At 48.9% G+C, this 21,500-nt stretch overlaps 4 protein-coding genes across 4 annotated transcripts; 1 reads left to right on the top strand and 3 right to left on the bottom strand.

The window, feature by feature from the left end:
• Positions 1–4,098: 4,098 nt before the first annotated feature.
• On the top strand, positions 4,099–5,211 carry CDV56_105754 (uncharacterized protein; the record flags this gene model as incomplete). The annotated part of the gene is made up of 2 exons (XM_026759373.1): positions 4,099–4,481; positions 4,611–5,211. 2 exons carry the CDS (start codon positions 4,099–4,101, stop codon positions 5,209–5,211), a joined length of 984 nt encoding a protein of 327 aa, XP_026613036.1.
• A 2,553-nt stretch (positions 5,212–7,764) lies between these two features.
• CDV56_105461 (uncharacterized protein) lies at positions 7,765–9,131 on the bottom strand (the record flags this gene model as incomplete). The annotated part of the gene is made up of 4 exons (XM_026759080.1): positions 7,765–7,956; positions 8,039–8,387; positions 8,447–8,649; positions 8,715–9,131. The coding sequence occupies 4 exons, from the start codon at positions 9,129–9,131 to the stop codon at positions 7,765–7,767; spliced, it is 1,161 nt and encodes a 386-aa protein (XP_026613035.1).
• Positions 9,132–9,595: 464 nt separating this feature from the next.
• On the bottom strand, positions 9,596–11,870 carry CDV56_105238 (uncharacterized protein; the record flags this gene model as incomplete). Its single annotated transcript, XM_026758857.1, has 4 exons — positions 9,596–10,700; positions 10,761–11,059; positions 11,124–11,485; positions 11,543–11,870. The coding sequence occupies 4 exons, from the start codon at positions 11,868–11,870 to the stop codon at positions 9,596–9,598; spliced, it is 2,094 nt and encodes a 697-aa protein (XP_026613034.1).
• Positions 11,871–19,096: 7,226 nt separating this feature from the next.
• On the bottom strand, positions 19,097–20,489 carry CDV56_104533 (uncharacterized protein; the record flags this gene model as incomplete). Its single annotated transcript, XM_026758152.1, has 4 exons — positions 19,097–19,329; positions 19,545–19,897; positions 20,202–20,251; positions 20,319–20,489. The coding sequence occupies 4 exons, from the start codon at positions 20,487–20,489 to the stop codon at positions 19,097–19,099; spliced, it is 807 nt and encodes a 268-aa protein (XP_026613033.1).
• Positions 20,490–21,500: the final 1,011 nt, after the last annotated feature.

The raw sequence follows: 21,500 nt of genomic DNA, 5'->3' as shown, positions 1-21,500 counted from the left end.
CATCCAGGACCACAAGCCCTAGAACACCTAGTTAACGCATCTAAAGGCGTACGGATCAAAGGTTTAAAAACTGTTGAATGTGAGGCATGCGGAACTTCCAAAGCCAAACGACGAATTCGGCGAGAACCACGAGAAATCGAAGAAGAACCAGGTATCCAACTGGCGCTTGATTTTCATGACTATAATACTGGATACGGTGGCTACAAAAGTCAACTATTGATCACTGACCGTTGGTCCGGATTCATGTGGGATTACTATCTTACAGACCACAAATCAGAGACCGTTCTTGCTGCGTTAAGACACCTTTTTGGACTGCTCGAACGCCAATATCAGATTCGTCCACGGAAAATTGAATGTGATAATGAGATTTTCATGAAACGCAAAATCGTCCTCCAATGGCTAGAAAGCCAGCATGTCAAGATCGAACCTTCGCCGCCTCATGTCAAAGAACTCGATGGAGCCGCCGAACGCTCAGGGGGTGTGATCAAGGACAAAGCGCGTTCCATGCGTCATGGGGCCAAGTTGCCAGCGGCTCTATGGCCAGAGATTAGTCGCGCCGCGGTTTACCTTCATAATCGGACGCCTCGATACAAGTTCAACTGGAAGTCGCCGTATGATCGGTTCCATACCTCTCTGGGTCAAAGAGAAGGTGTTGTCAGGCCTGATCGCAAACCGCAACAAGCTCACCTAAAGGTCTACGGCTGTAAGGCTTTTGCTTTAACGACGGAATACCTGAAGAAAGAGAAACGACTCCAAAGATTCAACCCCAAAGCCTGGATCGGATACCTCGTTGGATATGACTCGACCAATGTTTACAGGATTTGGAACCCAATCAAGAACACTGTCATACGCGCCAGAGACGTGATTTTCAACGAAGACGAGTTATTTGACGGCAACCTTGATCGCATGAAGGATGACTGTCTACACATTGATCTGGGTGATCTAGCACAACTACTCACCTCTCTGCATACACCGGAGAATGTCATGGGCTCGCGGACAGAAGGGGATGCAAGTTCAAGCTCAAATTCAGAAGATATCTTCGTCGGCAATTTCGGAGTTCTAGATGAAGAAATCCACGAACTTGAAAATGAATCCGACACTCAGGTACTCAGTGATCAGAACCTTACACAATCAGTTAAAGAAGCAATTAAGCTTGTGGAACAAGGCTCTTCTGAACCCTACTCCAATGATGACGACGTCATGAAGGACCAGATTCCACCATATCCTACACCTCAACAAACCCCGCCAACAGCTTTGTTAGCTGCCTCAATTCAAGGACCGGAAGAAGGTCTGGAGGACAGTGAACCAATCGAAGCATTCAATTCACCAAGAAATGCAGTGTGGAAAGCAGCATTTACAGCCGGACGGATGAGTCAACATATCAGCTGATTACATGGGAAAACTCTCGATCGAACACAGCTCCAGCGACTGATGCGCAAAGGTATGAAAGCTGTTCATCGTCGAGACTTGCCTCCGCCACCTACAAAACATGAAGACATTGAAAGACACCCTTTGGGATGGCTGTTCGAACAAGCAGAGAAAGAACACCTGCAGAGCCACGTTCCAATGAATTCTTGGACCACAGTCAACCGATCTGAAGCAAAAGGAGATCAGATACTAGACTGCATGTGGGTCTACATATATAAGTTCGATAAACACGGCCGATTGATGAAGTGCAAAGCTCGACTAGTTGTACGAGGTGATCAACAAAACAAGGATAAAGCAGAAGACACGTACGCGGCGACATTGGCAGCACGTTCATTTCGGACCTTTATAGCAATTGCAGCTCGATTTGATCTAGAGCTCAAGCAGTATGACGCAGTCAACGCCTTCGTGCATGCGCCCTTGAATAAGAAAGTCTTCATGCGAATGCCTCGGGGATACCAACAGAGAGGAAAGATCTTTCATCTCAATAAAGCAGTTTATGGACTACGGCAATCACCGGTGCTGTGGCAACGACTATTCACCACTACTCTCCTTGATATAGGATTCAAACCAATCCCGCACGAACCCTGCTGCATGACTTATGACGGCATTCTTATCTTCTTCTACGTTGATGACATTGTCCTTGCTTACCGGAAGTCCCAACACTCAAAGGCCAAGGACCTGGTCAACCAACTGAAAGGTCAATACAACATTTCCGGTGGTGAAGACCTCCAATGGTTCCTAGGAATTGCCATCTATCGGGACCGAAAACAAAGAAAGGCGTGGCTAAGTCAAGCATCCTACATTGATAAAATATCAAGGCTTGCGGATACAACTCAACCAGGCGAGACACCAATGATCAAAACTGAATTACTCCCCTATAAAGAACGAGCGTCAGGTCAAACTGTACGAAGATATCAAAGGAAGATTGGATCCTTACTCTACGCCGCAGTCACCACTCGAATTGATATTGCATTCGCAGTATCTCGGTTAGCTAGATTTTTGACAAATCCTGGCCCAGAACATCATGCTGCTGCGGACCGCGTTCTACACTATCTACATCAGCACCGAGCACTAGCTCTACAGCTAGGAGGAGCGGACGACTTCCTAGTGGCAACCGATGCCTCGTTCGCAGACAATACACTGGACCGGAAGAGTTCTCAGGCTTATGTCATGGTTCTGTTCGGTGGAGTCATCGGATGGCGAGCAAATAAGCAAAACACCGTGACAACGTCAACCACAGAAGCTGAATTGCTATCGCTATCTCAAGGCGCCAAAGAAGGTCAATATATCAAGCGCCTGCTGGACGAATTGAGTGTCAATCTTGATGAACAGCGGATACGAATTCATTGCGATAATCGCCAAACCATTCGCCTAGTGACAGATGAAATAGCTCGATTGCAGACAAAACTACGGCATGTCGATATCCACAATCATTGGCTGCGACAGGAGGTGAGAGATAGACGGATCACAGTCGAACACGTCTCCACGAAGAAGATGATCGCGAACGGGTTGACGAAAGCTTTGTCAAGGACCGAATTCAACGAGTTCCTGAAGCAAGTCAATCTCGTCAATATAGCCAATAAGATTACGGAACGAGAGGCTATAGAAAGTCAGCAAAATGAAGAGCTCGATCACAACTCATTGATGGCGTATATGGGTGATATTGAATAGTGTCGCTATAGCTTCATGTCAGCTTTGCCTTCGGCTTCAGCTGAGGGGGTGTGTTAGATTAGTCAGCACTTGGATAGGCCTAGCATAAGTCCGCTTTAGATACAGGGCCCCTGATTTAGGATCAACACAAGACATCATGACAGACACATAAATCATTTATTTTTATCTAACGAATCTGACAGGTTCCCAGGAACGGCCTCGCTCTCTCTAGGAGCTATAAACATGGTCCCGGGAACAGTAGACGCTACCAGGAGTGGTTCGAGTAGATCCTGGGAGCGAGAAATGCATTCCTGGGGCCATCGTGATTGGTCAAGGTTTTTGAGGTTGGCGAAGGATCGTGGGAAGGCTGAGACCAGTTGATCGACCAGATAAAAGAGATCTCCGTTCAGAGCACGCTTAAGACCACGTTGGATTGGCAAGGAGCCGAATGTCGGATAGCGGGCTCGTTTGCCGAGTCAAGGAGGAGGGGGAGCGGGGAAGAACAGAATCTTGCTTGGTCTGAGGTGACGACACAGTTTGCACAGAAATTCGCCCGGAGGAGTAAAGGTCCATACAGGTATACTGAAGCACGACGCTCAAGATTCCACGTAGGAAATGCCATCCTAATCGATACTTAGGCCATTCCCTCATTTTCTCTTGCACCTAAAACCACAACGTAAACGGCGGACCTGTGAACTGCCTCTTCAGCTTAGTTTTGCTTTTTTTTAAGTTTAGCGCCCCAATACGCCGTCTCGTAACCTTCCCCTCTGTTGCCTTGACATGAAGTCTTCCCGTCCGCGTTCTGTTTTGCTACTATCGTTCTTGGTTTGATTTCAAGTTTTCGATCGTAGCTGATCGACAGGTTGGTCTGTGCATATAGCGGATTATCATTGGTCAATGACTATGCTCCCGTTGTTTGAGCAGTTTGCAAGACACCTTGACCTTGGCTCGAAAGACACCGACCTCCTTTCTTTGTCTCCAGTTCCTTGTCACAAGACTCCCTTCGAGCACATCTCCAAAATGTTGACGAGCATGTGGAATCACGGTTTCGCCTTTTTCTCAGTTCTGCAATATCATCTGTATCGTCTCATTCTCTTCAAAGTACCTTCGCTCTTTAAAGTTCGTCTCCCAAATCGTGAGAAGCCAGATGATGTTGAGTGCTGTAGAGGCCCTGTCAATGGGAAACAACCTCCAGGTACGGCGGACGATACATACGCAACGTCAATCCCGGAATGCGCAGGTGACATAAACGTCGAAAAAGAGGACCCGGTCCTGTACGAGCCTCTTCTTGGCGAAATCTTGGGCGAAGGCTCAACTTCCCGTATTGCACGCGTGGCGCCAGGCGTCATCATCAAATGTCCACGATTCTCTTGGTGGCATTCTAAGACAGCGGCGGATAAGTGGTTCGTTCGAGACATGAAGCGGAGTTTCGAGGTGGAAAAACGACTTCTGGAAATCCTAGGACTGCATCCAAGAATAATAGAGTCCGTTAGCCCCTGACTTCTTGTGGTCAGTGATTGACTTCTTCCTAGGTTCAAGGGCGTCTCGGATGACCCGTTTGGATTGTTATTTGCCGAAGCAAGCGATGGAAATCTACAGAACTACATTGACCAGCACCATGCTAGCATCGATATGTCTCTACGATTCAAATGGCGCACGCAAGCCGCGGAGGCGATCCAATTCATTCATCAAAAAGGTGTGATACACTCTGATCTTCGACCTGAGAACTTTCTGTTACATAGTGTCGCCGGAAACAAGCTCGATCTTCTGCTCTGTGACTTTGGGGGGTCAACAAATGGAGAAATAGATGGTCGGCATCTCCCCGACGCCGGATTTTTTAATCCTTGCAATCAGGAATCGACGAAAAGCACGGATATTTTCAGCCTCGGGTCCATCTACTATACGATAATGACTGGCCATTGGCCCTACAGGTCTCCAGGTCCATTCAAGTCTCTGGAAGAGATGGAGAAATACCAAGAATTGGTTGACAAACTGTTCGCCTCCAAAAGCTATCCGCCGGTTGACGGACTGGCAGCTGGACCTGTGATACAACGATGCTGGACAGGAGAATACTCTGATTTGAGGGCACTCATTGAAGACCAGCGTTGGCAGTTCGAGATTCTGTTGCGATGAGAGAGAATGATGACGCAATCTCAATGCACTCATGAAGTATGCGGTTATACTGAACCAAATACAATGCCATCTGAAATAGCGTGTCATAATCAACGCCCCTTCAATGCCCCTTCGAGATGAGCCCTCGGCCCTCCACATACGGCCACTGCGCACAACCCCCTTCTCGTAAACCTCTCTGTCTGATCGACTATGGGTTCGGGCAGTCATATCTCTCGCATTTTCCCCTCTCTCTATGTGAGGCCAGTGGGTTGGGAATGCGACCCGGGCACTTAGGGGTGCCAATATCTTTGCAAGGGACGAAGTTCATGTCTTCTTTGACCCTGCAACCGCATGTATAAATCTTGGTCGCAACGTTGACTTGGCACATTCTAAATTGGAAGCGTGAGCGATTGATCGATGAATTACCGCTTGAATAACCCACCTTGGTGATTTCGAATAGTGAGTTTAGGGCTCCTGAAAGATACAAGAATGATATGCGATCCTGCTTCTGGTGGTCTGTAGATGTGAACTGTAGAGATTGGAAGTTCGACAGGTTTTTGTAGGCTGAGAGACCGGTGTCTTGACAAGATCACGTAGCGGCTAACCATCGTACTGGCTAAGCGGCATGTACAATACCAGAAGTCCAACATAAGTGATTTAAGAGGGGAACCCTGTCACTCGGGGCTGTTAACGGGGCCTGAGCGGGTATAATACACCCGGATTGGGAGGAACTCAAGGCCTATGTCATTGGTGATATCTTTAACCACCAGGTGAGTGTGCACAATCCAGACCAATCATACTATGATTACGAGAGAATTGGCCATAGACCCGGCAATAAACGACTCGTAAGTGCTACGCGCCGCCCCCTGCGCGTGACAAATGAGGGGAAGCTGCAGTCAGCACGCTTAGAAGCCTGCCATTGGGTGCCTTGAATTGGGTGAACTTTTGGAATGCCCCAGGTAACGACCTATTTATAGTCCTCCTGATTTACAAAAGCCAATGATTCCCGACACAGAAGTTAGGGGTTTGTTTTTGTTCTGCTTGCTCTGTTCGTCGCCTAATAGATAAAATGGAACTCCACCATACCAACGAGAAACAAACATCAGACCTTCAAACAACTGTCATCACCGGTTGCTTGAGCGACTTTGTTCGTGAACTCACCACAATGATTGAGACAATCCAGTTTGGAAGGCTCTAATTTACAGGCGATGGATACAACGCTATGGAAACTGCAAGCCGAGATCTTGCAAAACTTTCAAACAACATTGCTCACGAAGTGAAGGCATTGGGGAAGAGACGGACATCTACCTCTGAACCGTGGCCCCTGTGGGCACAGATGCCATTCTCAGGGAGAGCGATAGGGATGCTCCGGCGACTAAGTCGCATTCTGCCACCATAAAAGTGTGGTGAAGTATTATCGCGTGCAGTTTGACGTACTGTCCTGGTCTCGCGGACCGTTACCATGAAGGCCCTTGGCTAGTCTCACACTGCTCGAACTATCGGCTAACCACAACGATCAACTCCCAGCAACTGCTACCAATCGATCATGGTACGTTTCTAGAGTGCAACAAGTATGTCCTCCCAGTTTTGGAGTCCTCGTTGTGCAGAACAAAAGCCAGCTTCCGATCGGCCCAGCGATTATTTAATTACCATGATGTGCGGCGCCACTTCGGAGAATGCTATGCCATTCGGATATGTTGGTTGTCCTCATGGCTGGCCCCGCACGCATCACCACTCGAAACTCGACTTAGGTCCGATAACTTAAGACTGGTTCCCTGTCGCTTCTGGCTGCAACTTGCTATAGCCTCTTCTTACATCTCAGTTTCCAGCCCTCTCTCTACCTTGGTGGACAGCCAACTGTCCGCCTTCTCTCTATCTTGCCTGACTTTTTCAGGTGATCGGTTATCGCTGCCTGATGCCCCGACGTCCAACATGGTATACGGCAACCTCCAATTTTGTCCGCGGGCTCCACTACATTTGACAAGTTCCGTCCTCCTTTCAGTCGTGCGTGCGGCAAAGTAACGCGAATCAGAACTATGAGTACAGAGAGGTTTGCTTGACCTCCATCCGAGCGCCACATCCTCTCTCTTACATAGCAGTCAAAGTGACACCAGCGCTCCACATCCCCGCAATCAAAGACTTGCCGGCTCACTCCACATATCCTATCATTACAAGCCGTCACAGGTTGTGGCTTGCCTGTTCAGACCAAAGACATCCTTGGTATTCGCCGCAAAGGACTCAGTGACCAAAGAACAGCTCGTCAATCGTCCTCCGTGTTGCATGAACTAGGAGAAAAACCTCGTGCTGCTCGGGACTCAACAAGTATCCATGTGAGCGTGTCATTTCTCTACACCAGCGTGCATGACACACTATTCGCATTACCTCATTGCCCGTTTAGTGCCACACCCTCTTGCACCGTACACTTTATCCATTCCAGACCCTCACCGGTTAACGCACACTTGACCCAAGAAGCTGGTCCTCTCTTGATTTCTGCATTCAATGGTACACCTGGGCGAAGACACTGTTCCCAACCACAGTTGATCAAGAGTGCCAACTCATGATCGGACGAAGAAATCAGGGCCTAGGCAGGTCAGGTTTGGCAAAGATACCGTCGACGCGGTGATGGCCCTCTCGGAAAGCCTGTAGGAGGCCAACAACATCATGATGATGCCGATTCTCCGCCGCCTTCAGAGCGTCGATTCCCTCGTGATCCCTGACATCCACTCGGACATCGGCATCCTCCAGCAACCGTCTCACGACCGTCGTCTGCCCTTCATAGGCCGCCCAGCACAGAGCGGTACGCCCTTGATCGTCAACGCCATTGCCCCTGTTCCCTTTTTAACTTCACCCAGAGGTCCTCCTCCTCGGGTAACCATGGCATGCCTTTCCTGGAGATCACTCGGGGATTGTTGGTGTTATTTAGCGGCCTTGTCGAGCGAAGAGACGACCGCAAGCCGCCGCCTTCCTTTTCCACCGTAGGGGGCGTAATACCAGCGGTTCTCTTGAGATCGGACCTGCACCGTGGCAGCGCAGCCTCAAATGACCACGTATTGAAACTGTAAACGTTCCATGACTGGCGAGGCTGAGGAGTGAGAGGAGAGGGTGCTGAAGGAGCATTCCTTCTCATATAGCACGACAGTAGCTCAAAGGCGCGAAACAAACCGACAGACCTCCGTCCTGTTGCACCAGCCCCTGTGCTGACGTGGCCACCTCAAAAGACCCGTGAAAAAGGGTGTCATCCAAGACTGTTCCCTACCAAGGCGTGCCCAGCCCATTGTCAAGGTCGAGCGCTGCGGAAAGTAGATAATACACTGGATACGCTTGCCGGCCACTTTCGGCTAGGCTGGCTTTGGCCCCAGCGCTCTCGACGTTAGTGCCTCTCATCGGCATCTTTGTTCTCTTCCAGTGGTGGCCTTGTGGCGTAATTTGGTTGAGTAGTGGACTTGGAGGGATGATGCACTTCGGTCAGGAAAGTGGGCGGCGATCTCCGACCATGGCATTCCCTCTCTTTCCTTCAGTCGCACCAAAAGTGCGTTTTCATCGGACGAGTATGGCCTTTGTTTTCCTGAAGTATCGGCCGAAGGGGGGTGAATTAGCATCGGACAAGCGTCGGGCACAAATGTGAAATAATATGCTGGCTTCAGTCCATTGGATGCGACCGTGAGGATGGCTCGCCCGCGGACCTCGTGGAAGTCGCGGGAACATCCATACGAAACGGCGTAGGAATCGCCCACCGGACGAGGAAGAGACTTGGTCGTAAACTTTGGTTTCTTCTTCCGGCGCTGTCGTTTTGCATCAGGAAATGATGCTTCGGGATCCTGGTGGTCGTCGTCGCCTCGATTAGAATGAAGCCGCTTCTTGCACGTCGCCGTGGCGACCCTTGTGGTTGCCCTGGTAGATTCATAGGTAATCTCCCGTCGAAGAAGGCGTCGCGTCAACATGATGCCAGGATATGTAAGACTGTCGCTTCAATCGAGTTGGCGGTCTTCTCTCTCCTTTATATTGTCCCCTTGAAACATGGGGGATGGAGGAGTCGATTCATTGGCTCTTTTCTCGGCCAATCAAGATGCAAAATTTGCGCATGGATCCGCCCAACCGTAGCCACTCTTGGTGTACCCGCATCACAGAGACGAAATCACGATGGTACATGTACATTTATTATATGGAAAGCTAAAACGAACGGTCGAGGAGGAAGGTCAACCTCAGGCTTTGATGTTTGGTCGTCTGTCTGATCAATCTTCTCTTTGCCTACATCCAATTTATTTTCTAGGCCTTACTGGGCTAAGTTTTGCTGCTATATGTTTGTGCATGAAGCGAAAATGACATTCACACTCAGTGACAAACTACACAGCCGATGGATCTGTGCTTTGCCGCTGGAAATGGCGGCCGTAAAGGCCATGCTGGATCACGCTCCCCTGTCCCGTGCTGCTTCAACTTCCATTGGGCTGATACCATGTTGTATGCCAGCCTCGAAACTACACCCACAGCACAGGTGCTTATTTCGTTCCTTTGCTTCATCAAGGTTGAGTTCGCGTCCATCAACTCCAAATGGCGGAATATTGACTCCTTGAAGTATCTGGGGATCAATTGGTAGAAGATCGGGGCTAGTACCGGCCGTTGAAGACTCAAACGAAACGCTTGCGGTGAGGCTCGGGGTGCTGGACAAGTCAGAGGAACAGAAAATAGAGTCACCCTGGCGAGATTGGCGGTCTTCATTTGAAATGCTCCTACCAACGCTGGCGTTGGATGGCGCTCCTGCTTCGGCATCGTGGTCCCAAGCGTTCCCAGCATCATGATCCCAAAACTGGGTAACCGATTCGTTCGGGTTGGCCAGGTGCAGACTTCGCCTCTTGTTGCCAGCAGATAGGAGGCCGTGGAGGGGTGTAGGATAACTAGGAGACTTTGGACACTCCCATTGAATAATCTGAAGGCCTTCACCCTGTCCGTTGCCAGCTCTCTGTCTTTTCTCGCCCCTTTGCCCAACCCGCCCATGCTGTCGCTTCTTACCGGTACTAACGCAGAAAGCAGCTTGAGCCGAGTCTTCCTTTTCAGAGGGATCATCCGCTTCATCCCAGATTGCCTTGTGCAGCCCATGTATATCGCTCAGATGGTAACGAAGTTGGATCTCAGACTCGAACTTGGTTTGGCACATCGGGTGTGAACACACGTAGTTTCCGCGCATCTTCTTTATGTCTTTGTTGACATGAGCTCTCAATTCATTGCCCCGTTTCCAGTCTTTCATGCGCTGCGAAGGGGTAAGGCTATCGCAGCCTAGACATAAAGGACAATACCCAGGTCGGATGAGGGTATAGCAATATGTGATGATTTCGCATCTTCTGGAAACATCATGTTCAAGATGGTTGTTGCAATGCTCTTCCCATTGTTCCTCAGCGAAAAAATCAAAACATTCGTAGCAATACTTCAGCTGGGCCTCTTTACGACCTAGGGCTCTACAGCGTTCCTTAAGTTGGCAAGCTTGAACATGATTAGACCGTTGCGTGCGAGGGAGTCTAGCAGCATGTTAGGACACAAGGATTGCGTATTTACCATTTTCCAGGGATCTGACTTACCCATTTGGGTTGCAATCGCCGACTGGGCATCTTCCATTCAGTGGTTCCTGCCCAGGACGATAGAAAACATTATAGTCTTTGGTACATAAAGACAGCAGGCTCTCTACCGCGGAGAGCATCTCCTGATAGGATAGGAGCTTGTCCGAGGGTATCATCTCAGCGAGATGCTGACGTTCGGGCTGAGCCTTGAAAAGGCAGCGCGTAATATCGTTATACACGATCGCTTCCGTAGCCTTGCCTCCTGATTTTACCTGCGTTTCCACTCGACTTTCAATCCACTCTTTCCGATATTGAGCTAACTCGGCGTCGTGAAGACGAGTTTTCAAGACTTGCACTTGTTTCTTTGTGAACCTGATAGCAAACTTTGGCGTCCGCGTCAGCCTCGTCAACATCGCTGTCGTCGTCATCCTTATCCTCATAGCTATCAGAATCATCGTCGTTGGCCTTCTGCTGTACATGCAGCTCCTGAAGCCGCTTTTCGAGTTCCTGCAAGTCTTGATTTTGCTGAATAGCATGCTGTCGCTGCGCTGGCAAATGTCTCGGATATCCTATTGCACGGTATTTACCCACACCTCTAAGATACTCGATGTGGTCGAGGCGCATTGCCTCCCCTAGGAACACATCCATGGTGCTTAGCGCTGAGGTGCTGTCTATGTAACTTCTTCCGAAAACATTCGGATCCTTTTGTGTGAGGACCTGGCTCCTCTCAGCATCGGTTGCCACTTCTGTAGGCAGATGTTAGCTCTATGCTGGTCAAAAACGACAACTGGGTCAAAACGTACTGTCAAGCCTATTGGCAAGACCACGTCGCAAAGTATGGATCGTAATGATCTCTGGATATCCAGCGTTGATGACAACTGCCCTGAATAGACTGCAGAAACACTCTCGTGTCCATGGACGCTTTGATATTCCACCAAATCTGGTCACGGTTCGTAATACAGGTTCCTTGGCCACAGATGATGCCCAGAGGAGTGGGATTGGCTCCTTATGATCAGGATTCCACCTTTTCAAGGTATCCAGCGAATCGATATGCCGGAAAGCACCATCCTGAATAGCCATCTCCAACAAGAAGGCAACAGGATTGAACCGTAGCTTTCCGTGCTCTCTCATTGCGACACGGAAACTGGGCGCGTATTATTAGGTGAGGGGATACTTGAGGGTATCTCTAGGGCGGACATATGCTGTGTGCTTTGGATTATCATTATTCTTAACCCATGTCTCGCTAAGGCGGAAAAAAAGCTCTATCTCTCCGTCTGGTCTGCGATAGATATAGAGCTCAATATCCTATAACCGGTCAGCACATATCCACACCAATGCGCTGCGGGTTCGCTAAAATACTTTGTATCGCAGTCCGCGTTCGTCTGCTTTCGACGTGTCTGGTACAAACGTGCCGATTCGAGCCCCCGAGTAGCAATATATCAGAATAGCAAATGTCATTTGCACTCTGTACCTCGGGTGGATGAATTTGGGATCATCATCAGTCCACAGTGACTTAATAATGTTTGAGAGATCACAGTGGGTGAACATGTGCTTCGCTCTTCTTATGTCTTCGATGACCTCCTCGTGAACGAGTTCTTTTTTTATGAACTACTCTTAATCAGTACTCTGGGATAAGCACTTCTCAATAAATGGACCACAAACCTTGTACACATCCTGAGTATCCCTCTTATCAAAAACTGACTTTGTAAGGCGTGTGAACCCGGCAAAGAATCATTCAGCAAAATTCAGTACGGAAGACTTTGTAGGGCGCAGTGAGAGGATTCCGTCTGAAGATTGAATATAAAAGCGCACGAAATCCTTTACCGTACCAAGGTCGGGTAGTGGGTGGCCTTTCTGAAGACCCTCATCTCGGAGTTTCACATCCTCTTCAGAAGCCCATCTATAAGGCAAGAAAATGTCGGATTAGCAAAGATGGACAAATGGAACGAGACAAGGATGTCAAACAACACTCACTTGATATAAATCTCCAGAACCTTGTCCTGGAGAGCCATGGACCCATCAGAATAATGAGCCTCGCAGCGATGCTGGTCCCGTTCCCGGTTCGCTCCTCGGACGTAGCCGTTTGCTCTCGCAACAGCTTGTCTATCGACCTTTTGCCTGCCTCTTCTCTTGGGCATTGTTGTAGGCTAAGTCAATATCCCAAAGATACTGGGAAGCGACGAAAAAAGAAGCGTAATATGTCGGGAGTTAAACAAGGAAAAGGCAGTAAGAAGGCACACGTTGCACGATCTTACGAGATTTTGAGAGGGAGGGAGAGAGAATGAGAGGAAGAGGAGAGGGAAAGGGCGTCAACGCGCCATTTGCCGGGGGCAGCTGCAGGCCAGCTTTTCACAGCCATGCCTGCTATCTCCTCTTGCCGGTGCATCTTGGTTTTCCTTAGTGAAGCAGCTAACGAGCTGGCGTGCACGAAGAGAGGATGGGTGAGTGAAAGGGGGAGTGTAGATGTCTGATGGGTGAACAAATCAGCTCGAATGGGTGAGCAAGTCACCTTGAAGGGATGAGCGAATCACCTTGGAGGGTGATTGAATCACCTGACTCACCCGGCTCACCCTCTTAAAGCGGCAACGTCCGGATGAGGCAGGAAGAGGACTCCCGTAGTTTTCTCCACGGTAGAAATACCTACCTAGGCTACCAGACCTCGAGGCTTAGATTCGACAAGATAGGCTGGATTCTGCGGAAGAATCGCCGTAAATGGAAGGAAGAGCGGTACGGATCCGCGAAGTCAGTTCTGGACTGACCAATGAGGGATGAGCGTACGGCACGCGTTAAAAGAGTGTAGAAGTAGGGAATAAAGACGATAACCTCGTAATGACCTACGGGGGCTCGTAACCTGTGAAATCAGAAGGATGATGATAGAATCATGATATTCACTAATCGTACTACCTAGAAGGAGAGAAGCTATCTACATAAGAGAGGTGAGGTGCGGAGCGTCACCCTAACCTGATATGGTAGCGAAGGCGAACGAGTATCGAGTTCTGACACCTCTCATCTAGTACACACTCGGTGGCTATAACATGCCTTGCATCCGAATACCACGCCATGGCCGTCTCCTGCCCGACGATATTGGCACATATGATGGCCTTGCCAACGGCGGCCCGCTGAATGCAGTCATGGATGAATGCCACGACGGCGAGCACTCTCGATCTACTTATATGGCCCCTGGCCAACCCTAGTCATGTCTGACCGCCATACCTAGTATGCCATGTTCAGCGCTTGTCTGGGTCTAATAAATAGTCTCGGTGGCATGGTTATGCTTCATCCACTAGGCGTGTGCCCTAGCCCGGAAGAACGTAGGCCCGGCTGCCTAGGTGCTGTAGCTACGAGATTTAATTAACTTAAATATCATTCCGTAATATTTGAGAGCAGTAACTTGTGCTCTTTAATGAGCACAGCCCGTGCAGATTCGTCTGAATCAAGGCATTTCAAACCCATCATGCTTGATTACAGGCACATGGATATGCCTACCTTCCTGCTTAGCAGCACCACCAAACACAGATGAGAAACTCTCAGCGTCATCCTCCATCTTCATCAAGGTTGGGTCGAGCGACATAACAAGCGAATGAAGGGGAGTCTCTGCAACATCTTTGCAGAGACCCACTAGGGCTGCACACACGGTGTTGGCCGCCTTGCAGGATAGGCGGGGAGATCGACCGAGTCGCAGTGCTGTCAGATCTGGATCCATGACCAGAGCGAACGGGGAGAACACCAGGGTTCGATTTCCGTTCTCCTGAAACTGTTGGAGTAAATTGTAAAGGTTGTCAGCTTTCCCGGAGTTCATCTACTCCTCGTTTTGAGAGCGAACTCTCCGAGGGTAAGCAAGTGTGAGGTACACTTCGTCATTGTCCTAAGATATCGACAACGGCTAGCTTATTAGCATTCATCTAACGCTAGGATGCAGAGCACTTACCTTCTATTGTTTGAATGGGCAGGTCGATGGCTCTTTTGGAAACCACCCCTTGACCTCTTGTTGATTGAGTTTGTTGCATCGTCCGTCATTGGCAGTGCAAGCAGGCCCCTGTAATAACTTGCTTGTTTCTCAAGCAAGCAGAACATCATGTCCTTGGCGCTGGACCTGGTTGAAGATGTCCCATAATTTGTCTCCATTGCTCGTTGGGTGTATTTGTCTTTGCTGGGGTAAATTTCCGATTCCAGTGCCTCTTTAATCGGCAGGGGTGCTGCTGCGGTGGGTGCAGGTCGGCCCAAGTCTTGCAGCAGCCGGTTGAAGCAATTATCATTGAGATAATTGCCTTCTGTCCCCAATCCCAGAACGCCGTTGGTTATCGTTGTGTATGAAGCGTCACTGAATGTAGGGATAGATCTGATGCGATCAACAACGCACTCAATCGAAGATGCTCCCACATCGCCATTGGGTGACAGCAAGTGACTAGCAAGTCCTGCCCGGGGCACAGCTGCTGAATGATAGCGTCCATTATCTGAGCCAGATACTCAACGGCGTACCGTCTTATATTCATCTGGAATTCCGTCCTCAGATTCCAAAGCCGGCCCAGCCTGCTTTCTGTCAGATTTATTTCCATGAGCAATTCGGCTGTCCCTAATGCCTATATGGCGGAGGTCCTGTATCTTTTTAACGAGGGACTTCATATCCCATGCAACGAGATTAATTGCGTCCGTTTCTGCTGAGGGTAGGCCGGACATGATAACTGGCGTGTTGCTTCCTGTGGCTGCAGCAGGTCAGTTAAATGATGTACTAGAGTTTAGGCTTGGAGTCAGGAGTACCTGGCTGATAGTGCTCTTCCTGCTTCTTTCAGTGCCGCTAGAAGAAGACGGCTTTATGATCACCCTTGCGTAGCCAGTCATTGTAGTCGCCAACCATGTTTTATCGTATGGGGTAAAGAATCCCTACATGCAGGAAATCCTCCGTGAAAAGGGGAGTAAAAGCTTCGTCAGAGCCAAAAGAAGATATCAATATTCAAGTAAGTGCCGTCCACAGAGAATCCGTGTTATGGTGATATTCTGGAGCCCGTCTAATAGATGTCAGTATCCCATATTGCAAGAGTAGGATGTATATAAGAAGATATACCCGCAGCGATAGAGGCTGGATCCATACAGATGAAAACCAGAACACAACGCAACAACATGAGCTAGGAAGCAACCCTCATGATCAGAGAACTGATACATAGAAGCAGTTCAGAGAAGTTCAATTGTCGTCAATAGCAGAGCCGTTCTCCTCCTTCAGATGCGGCAGAAGTTCCTTAACCATTTCCGATTCTGCTGATTTAGTGCACTCGCAAACACCGGATCCAGGAATGCCCTTGTTGCCTCGCCTGCCCGCTGGGTAGATCTATAATGCTGGCTTTCAGGGCAAGCAAGTGTGAGGTACACTTTCGTCATTATCCTGAGATATCAACAGACGGCTAGCTCATTAGCATTCGTCTAATATGGCCGGACCCAGAGAACATACCTTCTATTGTTTAGAACATGGCATCGAGACGTTTCTGCTGCGCATCCATACTTTTGTCTTCTCTTTCAGGAGAGCTGAATATTCCTCCTGGGCTCTTTGCAAAGAGCTAAGCTTGGCATCCAAGGTCATCGTTATCCTTTTCAACTCATCAACTTCCAAAGAAAGGTTCTTCTGCCGCGTCCATATGCAAGTGGCAATGCTGAATGCCAGGTTGCGAATACCTATTTGCCTCACAAAAAGGTTAGTAAGATCGTTGAGAAACACAGAGATAGTCACAGGGATTAGATGATACTATCGCCTCACCTATCGGTAGGTTCCTTCCCAAAGCTTTTATCTTGCTCCGGCCTCTTGATGCGATCAATAACGCAGTGAATGGAAGATGCTCCCACGTCGCCATTAAGGCCTGACCGATAGTCACCCTTATAGCGAAAGAGATGGCCGTCCGGCATTCCCGACCGGGCCTGATTGATAGTCACCCTTCCCGCGAGAGAGACGTCCCTCAAGAGACAGGCCTCTCATCCGAAGCCGTCATACCTGACTGGCTCTGTTCCTGAGATTGCAGAAACGCAAGAATGCTGGAGATGGAATGGAGGCAGCAGAGCCTGTTGGATATAAATGAAAAATCTGCATGCAGTAGAGAATATGGATAGAGGTATAAGACATAGTAGGTAAAGGAAGGAATGTTGCATCTCCCTTTCAATGTTGGTCCAGCAGCCGCACCTAGAACAGTGACAAATTGCTACTTCTACAAAGCGAAGAAGGTGAATAAAGGAGGTTTCATAAAGAAGGTAAATAGCAATAGCTTGCTTTTACTATGGCTGTCAAGCAGCCGCACCTTAATCTCCCTCTACGCAGTGACAAGCCGCTGCTTCTACAAAGCGAAGAAGGCGAATGAGAGAATCTCAACAAAGCAAGTGAATAGCATTTGCTTGATTCTATAATTATTGTCAAAATGACGTAGCTAGAACTCCCACTAAGATTGAACAATGGTAATTCTACCCAAGGGAGAGCGTTGAAGCCGTATGCATATCCCGATTAGGCAACTCGTTTGATAGCGGCGTTGAAGATTGAGGCTCAAACAGTCTCGGTCGGGTCCTTTTGATATAGAACACCGCTTTCCGATTTGGGTATATCCCAAACCTCATTCCCGAATCTCATCATTCACCTCATTCACTGCCGAGCGTCAACCTCATGCAGCTCAACGTCATCACTTCCTACGAAGTGGTAAATCGTCGATTTCTGGCAGCTCGTTGACATTAGCGTAGGTAAGATGTGTATGGCTGGTGCACTGAACAGCTGGTAAGTGTCAAAGCCCTTGTCTTTGTCAAAGGTAACATCTCTCTCCTCCGCGATCGTGCCTCCTAACGGATTCCAGATCTTCCCGATCTTGGAAGTCGTATATCCAACTAGATAGCCTACCCAGACAGGAGGGTCTATCTTCTTTGTTTTCGGGATCTTCTTCTTGTGGTATGTCACGTAGGGCCCTGGCCCTGCAGCTCTACACGCGGAGGTTTGCAACTGACGAGTTCTTGCCATATGATTTCTCATAGGGCGTTATCCAGATCCATGTCCTCTTACCGTTACCTCCTACCTGCTCCCTCGCGGCGGTGTCAATTGTGCAGATATACGGCGGCTTGGAACAGTTACGGCCACAGCTTTTCCGGCAGCCTAGCAGCGATTCGCATACTGCGGGCCATCTTGATGATCGTTCATCTGGCACGCACGATATATTCCTTTTGCTCGTCGATATATGGGGAGGAATAATCTCCATACCTTCGAAGTCCATCCTGTGGATATATTCATTCCTGACCGTTTGTCCGCGTCAGAGAATCGTTTATCGCCCTGGATTCCAAACTGCGTCTTTACCCATGCAATAAACTGTTTGATAACGTTGTTTAATTGCGATTTCTCAGGGTGCGCGCAAAGAACATGATATCCTGTGGCTTCGCAGACGAAACGTCTCATCCAACGATCACCGTTGTGGGCTGGCGTAAGCCTGATTAGATTGAAATGGATGATTTGAACGCCTCAGTAGCTTTCTCCCTAGGCGTGTGTGATATCTTCCGGCTGGCCTTTGCCCATCTACAGGTCTCGCAGATTGAATTCTCGCAGCTGATCACGGTCGCCACAATCGCTGTTTCTTCAAGGTGGAGAACAGCCTCATCACTGAGTTAGGCAAGCTGTTGATACCATCTCTTGCTTGCTGCTTCCGGTTGGTGCAGCCTTGCAGAATATCTCTTCATTGTGAAGATAGCTGCATTTGGAAGTGGATTATATTTGACCACTTCTTGATGGAATTTCTCCTGGGTGCGGCAGATCGGGTTTCCTTCGCGATCTTCCATGACATAGGTGCGTCGGTTCATATAAAATCCGCTTCTTTTCATTTGAAACGTCGAGAGTATGCTTGTATGGCATTCGGTGTGTAACCCACTTCTCCTAGTTCCAACATACCTCGTCAGTATACCATAAGGGGGCTTGGTAGATTTGCATAATGATCGGACGATCGTAAGATAATGGAATGTCATTTTACTAGACTCGTACAACTATTATTCAAAACCAAATGTTTGCGCAGATAATATATTATTACTATTCTAAGCATAGTAAGATTATAATGAGAAATAATACTATATTTATTAACAAATGTTTAACATATTAAGATGAGAAGGTCGACTAATAAGGTAGTAATAGAACAACTAAGGTACAACATATTAGGTAGCTGGTCGCAACCATCCAAGGCCCGCGAAGTGAAGCAGTATGCTACTCTAAGCAGTTAGATATGCAGCTGTAAAGCTTCAACCGGTATGTATGTAATTGCGCAAGGTGTGCTAGTGAAGCTGCTGGAAAATGAAGCTCATGATATTATGACTACTAAGAGAGAAGAAAGGGAAGAAGGTGATCCGAGGCTATCTGAACCCTAGTCGATGGTCCTACGGATCAACGTAGGGCCGTCTGGCCTGAGGCAGCGCCTCCAACATGTGCCTTTCGAACCAGGGGTCTTGACGATCTGACGCATCTTGAACAGACGTTCCTTGATGGCGCGAGTAGTGGGCTTCTCGTTTTCCGGTGAAGCCATCACTTCCGAAACGGAATGATCTGGCGCATCTTGAAGACGTTCCCTGATGGCGCGAGAAGTGGGCTTTGTATCCACTTACCTTAGCGTTAGTAGTTGTCATATCTATACAATGTTCTGGAATGGAGAAACTTGAATAGTGGAACTTACGCCAGGCAGGCAGAAGCGACATTGTTCGCGTCTACAGACAGGAGGTCACTGCATGAGTCTCAATGCTTTTGAGTAGAATCCGAACTCAGTTGCGTCGTGGAGAGCAGTGTGCCCTAGTCATCGCCCTCGTAGCTGACCATACCAGCGGGAAGAACGCTCGCCTTGCGGGAACGCTTGATAGCAGTGTTTAGAATACCAAAGACGGATTCATCAGATCCCTCGGTCTTGAGCACCACATCACGTTCGCCGGGCGGGTTCGGAGGACGGCCAACAAGTCGACTGAATTGGAAAACAAGGGCAGGGGGGCCTCGATAAGTTGGTGTATTGGCTGAAAATTCCATCTCGACCTCGTCGTCCTCTTTTCTGGACCGAGGTGTCGGGATAGCGCTACGCGCGCGGGTACGTGCCCCCCCGACGCCACTCTGGACCTGGGGTTGATTTCCTGAAAGAGTCGGGTGGAGCGGCTTCTTCGCCTGTCTCCATTTTGAGCGGAAGCTTGTGTTTGAGTTAAACTGTCAGTCTTGGTTTCCATGGATAGTGGCGAGAATATACTCACAAGCTCGTCGTTTTCTGGGGTCCAACACATAGGCATTGTCGCGGTTAAGGATGTTGAGGATGTTGAGTATGGTGTTTGGCAGAGTGAAAGAAGAGAGCAAGTAAATAGCTGAATTGTATGATCAAGAGATTGAGGAGATATGAAGAGTAGGAGTAAGTAAGGAGAAAGCTGAGTAGAGGTAAGCGCCGCTTGGCCTCCACAGCAACGAGATTGGTCCCCATGCCATTCCTATCGCCCTCGTACCAAATGGCAAAGTCCACATTGCCGTTGAGATTTCCAACTATGTTGTCCACCTTGACAAGGAGCGACAGGCGTGTTTCCTGGTCCAGACGAAGGCATGTCTACGCCACTGGTATAGACCACTGTGTAGCTGGTAGCGCAAAGGCGTGCGGATTCAACCAGTATGTAGGTGTGTCTCCATCGTGAGGTAGGGATGCTACTAGTAGGCGAGTCAATCTCGTCCTTGCCTGTCTCCGTCTTGGTGTTCTCCTCGTTCTTGAGAGGGTTGGCGTTCTCACTTGCATCAGCCATGGCACCAGCCTTTTCTCTGTGCTTGCGCTTGAAGCCAGGGGTCTTAACAGGGGTGGCCGACCTACCCCCTACCCTCGCGCTATTCGAAAGGCTCGATATTAATTCCTAGGGAGACTCAAGTCTTTTGCTGAAGAAATATAGAACATAATTGCATTGTTCTTGTACTGCTCATCCCGGCAGACCATCCTAGCATGAGGAAGGGCTTCACTCGAGGCTAGGCTCAGAGTTTCCACTTGATGTGGGCGTAATGATTACTTCCTGAACGTAGGTATGTAGTCGCAGGCATCGGTCCAAGCTACTTTCATCGTCCTTGTTCCTCGATTCCAAACCTGGTGCGTTGCCAGTGGGGGAAGGGAGGTCATGAGTTTCGAGGATTTTAGTAGAAGCTGTGACTATGTCATGACCTCCCTTCCCCATATTTTAAGCTGAAGCTTGTGTTTAAGGCGGTAGCCTTTCTCCATCCAGAAGGCGTTCCGGAAGATTAATAGGAATATCTATGCTTTCATATTATTATCAGTCTTGGTATTTTAGTGAGGAGAGCGTACTCACGAGCTGGTTGTTTTCTGGGGTCCAATGCATAGGCGTTGTTGGACCCCAGAAGGCGTTCCGGAACATTAATAGGAATATGCTCTCATGTCATTTTGATCCCGATGGTGTATATCGCGTTGACGATCTGACGCATCTTGAACAGACTGGGCTCTGATCCCTATGACGCATATTTCTCTGAGAAGCACGGACATGATGCAAAAGTCCGGCCTCTTTCATGAGTTTATGTAAGGTGCGCCGAAGCGTTCTTGCACTATTCAGAGTTTGCAGTATCGTATAGTAGACTGGCAGAAGACTGACCGGTGTAGGACGTAACGGGGAAACTCCGTCCATTGGGGAGAGCAATCTGGCTGTCTTCGATGCCTATGTGACGGAGGTCCTGTATCTTTTTTACAAGGGACTCCATATCGCGAGCAATCAGATTTATTGCGTCTGTTTCCGCGGACGGTAGGCCGGACATCATGA

This window comes from Aspergillus thermomutatus, assembly GCF_002237265.1.
Source record: "Aspergillus thermomutatus strain HMR AF 39 chromosome Unknown NODE_144, whole genome shotgun sequence".
NCBI lineage: Eukaryota > Fungi > Ascomycota > Eurotiomycetes > Eurotiales > Aspergillaceae > Aspergillus > Aspergillus thermomutatus.
Note: the sequence above shows the minus strand (reverse complement) of the source record. Positions and strands in the feature narration are given on the sequence as shown.